General features: G+C 60.8%; 2 protein-coding genes across 2 annotated transcripts; one reads left to right on the plus strand and one right to left on the minus strand.

Moving 5' to 3' along the window:
* Positions 1 to 2,437: 2,437 nt before the first annotated feature.
* A1Q1_03247 (C-4 methylsterol oxidase) lies at positions 2,438 to 3,513 on the plus strand (the record flags this gene model as incomplete). Its single annotated transcript, XM_014323527.1, has 2 exons — positions 2,438 to 2,537; positions 2,597 to 3,513. 2 exons carry the CDS (start codon positions 2,438 to 2,440, stop codon positions 3,511 to 3,513), a joined length of 1,017 nt encoding a protein of 338 aa, XP_014179002.1.
* A 716-nt stretch (positions 3,514 to 4,229) lies between these two features.
* On the minus strand, positions 4,230 to 5,968 carry A1Q1_03248 (uncharacterized protein; the record flags this gene model as incomplete). The annotated part of the gene is made up of 3 exons (XM_014323528.1): positions 4,230 to 4,613; positions 4,657 to 5,817; positions 5,963 to 5,968. 3 exons carry the CDS (start codon positions 5,966 to 5,968, stop codon positions 4,230 to 4,232), a joined length of 1,551 nt encoding a protein of 516 aa, XP_014179003.1.
* Between the last annotated feature and the right edge of the window lie 32 nt (positions 5,969 to 6,000).

Genomic DNA, 6,000 nt, shown 5'->3' on the forward strand with positions numbered 1-6,000 from the left:
TAAACGTCTAAAAGCCTCTCTGGTCTACCCCTGCTGCTCGCTTCACACGCTCGACCTGTGCATGCGGTGTGCCTAGCACGAGGGTCTGTCGGTCAGCAACCGTCGGCAACGCGCAACGCCCAAGGGTCGGTCTCAACTGTCCGGTCCGATATCGGAGCCATCCCTTGCATGTTAGAGACCGAGCATCCGAGCGTCCACTCACAGCTCGACAAACGCCGATACATCGCTAACTCCTCCTGCTATTCTCATCCACGGGCTCCGGCCGGTCACGAATAGTGTGCAGCGGGTGAGCGGATGTGCAGTGGGTGAGCGGGTGCGTGCGCCGTCAGACGGACGAGACGGACGAGCAAGCGACAGAGCACGACAACGAGTGCTGTCTGTGTGAAGCGCATCACGCTCCGCTAAGCTAGGTTTGGGAGTACACACCGACCCCGAGCGAGCCCGAGGATGAGCCCCCACTAACATCGTCGTTCAGCTCTTCCTCCTGCATCTCCGCCAGAGATATCGATCGGTGTTGAAGCCCCGCTCAGAAAGCTCAGAAATTGTCTCGGTGCCAAGCTCAGAGTTCCGTAGGCTGGCTATGTCTCGCCAAAATGTGTTCACATGACCAGCCTCAGTAAGCTTCCCAGCACGCCAGCCGTGTTTCCAGTAATGCAATTCAGCAGTAGTCGTCGCCTTGCCCCCCCTGCTCGTTCGCCGCACGGAATGTCATCCTGAGCAGCGAAACTCCTGATGAACTCTATCGTCTCCGTGTGTTGGCCGCGCGAAGCCGTCGAAGCCGCCGGATCCGCGTCTCCTGCGATCTGACTGGCCAGTCGGTCGGCCATGATCGGCCTCATCGGCCAAAACGCTCAAAGATATCTGGGTATTGCTGATTCCCGGTGGTTGCGGGTGCAGAATTGCGGCAAGAGCGGCAGTGGCAGGCACCAGAGCACCTGAAGAGGCACACCTCGTGACACCTTCTCGTAGGTACGGGTGGGGGATCGGTGGGGGATGCGGCCGCTGTCCCGTATGTCCAAACCCCAGAGATCTTTCGATCACTTTACTATGACCCCGGGATCACGTTTCGCCGGGGCACTCATGCGCTTTCTCTGGGCGCTGGGCGTTCAAGCCTCAATGAATGCAGAACTGCCTTCTTCAAGTTCCATGACTGGTTAGTGCGCCTGCAGCCTGGGTGACGCACAGCGCACGTACGGTGGCTTGGCGAGGTATGCGAAATCCGGGAGGCGTCCTCGTGAGCGGGGGAGGCGTCCAGGTATGCATCTGACTGGCTGGTTCGTGCAAAGAGCCCGCAGTGGCATGCATAGCGACATGAGATGGCCCGCGCAGATACGACGGAAGCGACAGGCGGACACTGATACGACGAGAAAGAGAAAGCAATTCCGGGGCGGACTTGGGATGTTCCTTACGCCCGCCGTGCACCCAGTGCCCGGTCTGAAGCCGTTGGCGGGGGACCCTCCGCCTGCTCTCCTGCCCCCGCCGAACAAGCACGACAACGCGTGCCCGCCCCACTCAGCTTCAGGCTGATTGCACTTAGAATAGGTAAGGAAGCGTGGTGGTGCGTTTCACATAACGCCATCTCAAGCTTGCCTACGAGGTTTGGTCTGACTCGTGTCGATACTTCTGGCATTCACGCAATAATCCTACCTCTCTCTCTCACCCGCTGCCCCTCCTCCGTGATCGCTTCTGCCCCGCACCTCGCTTTCTCCGCGCACGCACTCTTCCAACCACCTGTTTGACCAACACGTTGTGCACGTTGGCATCGTGTTGGCCCTCGTGGGTAGTAGCGACCGTCCGCGAACCGATGTTCTGGAGCGTCGATCCTGTCGATCGGAAAACGGCTCCCTTTGATCTCGACTGCGGCTGAGGGCGGCATGGCTCGGTAAGCGGGGGCAATTCTCCTCGCCTCCGTGGGGACCCACCCACTCTCTCGGTTAACTCGCTAAACCCCCCCCCCCCCCCTGGGCACCACGTGGAGCGGAGTCGTCGGCAGACTCCGGGTGGCGAAACGGCCATCGACGCCGCTTGCATCACGTGACTCACCAACTCCGGTAATGGGACACGCGCTAGTGGTCCGCAATGTCCGGAAATAGGAACATCCTCCGGCTCACCGGCACGGCTCCTGTCCCATTCTTCGTCTGCTGCTGTTGCTGCTGAGCCCTGCCTTACGCGGACACTTGAGCGCCTTGAATGCATCGCCACCCACAAGTCTTCCCGGCTTACAAGCATGCGCATGACTGTAGACTTCGCCGCACTCCGTCCTAACCGCCGCGTCCTGTGTCCCGGGCGTCGAAAAATGTCCTCGTGACGGCCATCCCTTGCTTCTTGATGGATCCTTCGTGGACATTGACATCGCCGCGTCCTTTAATCACCGCAATCCACACCATCTGCATCTTGGCATCGCACACTTCGTCTACCACATTACCCGGCAAACGAAATGCTCGCCATCGACGACGTCGCGGAAAGCCCCATCCAGGGCCAGCTCGGGAATGACCACAACGGTGCCGCCAACGGCAAGGACGAGGTGTACAAGGGAAGTGAGTAGACACAACTTGCATCAGCAGCTTCGTGTAGCGACCTCCAAGCTGACAGACAGAAAACCACCCCTGGGCCGTGAACCCGGCGACGCGCCTGAACCACGACACGCTGATCAACCTGATTCCGACATTCGGGATGATCCTGCTCACGATCGCGGTGAACAAGTCGCAGTGGGGGCAGGACTTCTACCGCTGGTTGAACGCAAACTACACGCCGTTCGAGATCAACACCTGGTGGATCTTTGGCATCACGACGGTGCAGTACTGGATCACGGGCCTGATCTTTTGCGCGTTCGACATGAACGACACGCTGCACAATATGGTTGCGCGCTTCAAGATCCAGCCCCAGCGCCGCATCACCTGGGCCGAGTACAGGCAGGTCTTCTATGTCGTCGCCAAGAACCAGCTCCTCATGGCCCTGCCCCTCTCGGCCGCTTCGGCCTACATCGCCCCGCGCCCGACCAGTCTCCCGCTGCCGGGTGCTTGGACCACGACGTGGACGTACTTCGTGTGCCTGTTCTTCGAGGAGGCGGGCTTCTTCCTCGTCCACCGCGCCGTCCACAGTAAGCGGTGGTACGCGTCTGTGCACAAGATGCACCACCAGTTCCAGGCCCCCGTCGCCATGGCGAGCACATACTGCACGCTGACGGAGCACCTGTTCTCCAACCTGCTGCCCATCATCGCCGGCCTGTGGCTCTGTGACGCGCACTGGTCTCTGGCCGTCATGTTCTTCACCTCGCTCCAGATCGGCACGCTCTGCACGCACTCGGACTACAACATCCCCGGTCTCTATGACGCGCTCCAGCACGACTGGCACCACTACTCCTTCACGGAGAACTTTGGCCCGACCGGCCTCTTCGACCGGATCTGCGGAACCGACAAGAACTTCAAGATCTGGCTCAAGGAGCTGAAGCGTCGTGATGCCGCTGGCTGGAAAATGAATGGCCGCACCGAGCTCGTTGACAAGACGCAGTAGACTCTGCACGAGACGCCAAAGGCGTTGAGTCGTGGGGCCGTCGGGCCGTCAGTCATATCCAGCTTCCACAGGCCCCTTGAGTCGGCGTCGCGATGGTGCGCACCCCATCACTTTATATTCCCTGTATGACATTCTATCCATACCAACAATGCAACCGTGTACATTTCGTGAAACTTGTGATGAGCCAAAGCGCTTTCAACTCTCGCAGTCGCCCAGGAACTATCACGAACCTGGGTTGACCTCTGTTTGCACATCTCGGAGCCTGTTGCGTGTCGGACGACGCCGGTTCCTAGCCGCCAGGCTTACGCGCATCTGTGCCTCTTCATCATTGTTCTGCGACAGTCGGCCGGCCGGCCGGTCCATATCCAGGAGTAGTAGGTACAGGAGCAGGAGTGCGCCATGGTGGAGACTGTGGAGAGGGTGGATAGATCTCTGGTGGGGCCACGGAAGCAACCCACAGACGAGTGAATGTCGACTCGGAAAGTCAGGACTTGCTTACTCAGGCTGACCACAGCCAAGCCAAGCATGCCATGTCGATCATGTGCATGCGGGCATCACGGTTCAACTGAAAAGATCGACCGTCCACCTCTCCCTCCTTCCATCACTTTTGAACTCTACCGGGCCGCGCTCTAACCAGTCTGCACTGAACACTAATAAGCGCTAGCATACGGTGTCGGTACGAATACATACGACGGATCACGCGAGCGTAACGAGCCTCAGAACGGAGATCGGACAGGAACGAGAGCGCCCGAACGGCGATCATACACCGACTCACGGAGTACACAACCTACCCAAGCGGGCAGGAAGAAGACAATGCTGCGCGCAACAGCGCTCGAGGCCGAGTCCTCCTCGGACCCCAAGCGGGTCCACCTAGCCGTTGAGATGGACGTGGTGGAGCTGGCCGACCGCTCGAAGCCACCACCCACCCCAGTCGCGGAACCCGAGTCCGTCGGCGTAGCCTCTTCGGTGGCGCCCTTGCCCTCCCTCCCCTCAGCACCGGACTCTACGGTCGCCGATGCTCCCACTTCCACAGAAGAAGTGGTGCGAGTGGAGGAACTCCCACCCCCCGACGGCGGGTTTGAGGCCTGGCTCACTGTCGGCTGCAGTGCGATGCTGTCGTTCTGGTTCATCGGCGTCACATACAGTTGGGGCGTGATCCAATCCGCGCTCGTGGACCGACATCTCGCCCCCGCCTCCACACTCGCCTTCATAGGCTCGCTGGCCGTGGCCAGTCTCTCCCTGCTCGGCATCGTGAATGCGCGTCTGCTCCGCTCCATCGGCGCCCGCCCCATGGCCCTGATCGGCACGGCGTTCCTCTCCCTCTCTCAAATACTCGCGAGCTTTACGACGAACAACGTCGGCGGCCTCTTCGTCACGGCCGGCGTTATGATGGGCATCGGCGTCAGTCTCGCGTTCATGGTCGTGTCTGTCGTGCCGGCGCAGTACTTTGCCCGGAAACGGGGTACGGCGATTGGGCTGATCTACGCGGGCGGGGGGATTGGCGGCGCAGTGCTCAGTCTCGCCATGGAGGCTGGAGTAAGGAACCTGGGCGTCGAGTGGACGTTCCGTCTGCTCGGGCTTCTGATGGCGGCATGCTGCACCCCCGCCGCGTGGTTTATGAGGGAGAGACAGAGCACGCAGCGCAAGGTGCTCATTGACTGGTAGGTCCTCTACGAACCCAGAGCTCGGCCTGTGGCCTCGCTGACGACAAGGTCTCTGCTCAAGTCGTGGGAATTCGTCCTCCTCTTCGCGGCCGGCGCTATTGCCACGTTCCCACTCTTCGTCCCGCCCTTCTTCCTCCCGCTCTACGCTCAGAGCGCGGGCATGTCCGCGTCGGCGGGTGCGCTGCTTGTCGCCCTGTTCAACTTCAGCAGCGCCTTCAGCCGTATCGGCACTGGTATCCTCTCCGACCGCCTGACGGGGCCTCTGAATGCGCTCTTCCTCTCCCTCTGCCTCACCGCTCTGACGCTGCTGGCTCTCTGGCCCCAGTCGACGAACCTCGGCTCGCTCGTTGCGTTTGTGCTGTTGAACGGCGCGGGCAACGGCGCCTTCTTCTCCATCATGCCCACCGTCACGGGCCACGTGCTGGGAAGCTACCGCATGGGCACCGCCTTCGGCATGATCGTCACCGGCTGGGCGGGCGGATACCTCATGGGCGCGCCGATTGCGGGATACCTCCTCGCGGCTTATGGCGGACAGGACGCGGGCATGAAGGCGTTCAAGCCGGCCATCTTTTGGGCGGGCGGAATGGCCGCCGGCGCGGCCGGGATCGTGGCCGCGCTGAGGCTCATGAAGAGCACGGATCTGCGGAGGAAGATGTAGCCTTGCTAGTTCAGTTTTGCATGCACATTGTCTCTTTTGAAGACTGGATAGCTCTACCAGAGAATAAGCAAACCTGGCGTCTCTAACTCTGCAGTCCACCTCTTCGGACAGTCTTCGTCCAACCCACAGGCATCGCGGCGCCACCCCCACACCCCCACACCCCCA

The sequence above is a fragment of the Trichosporon asahii genome (assembly GCF_000293215.1).
Source record: "Trichosporon asahii var. asahii CBS 2479 unplaced genomic scaffold scaffold00054, whole genome shotgun sequence".
Classification (NCBI taxonomy): domain Eukaryota; kingdom Fungi; phylum Basidiomycota; class Tremellomycetes; order Trichosporonales; family Trichosporonaceae; genus Trichosporon; species Trichosporon asahii.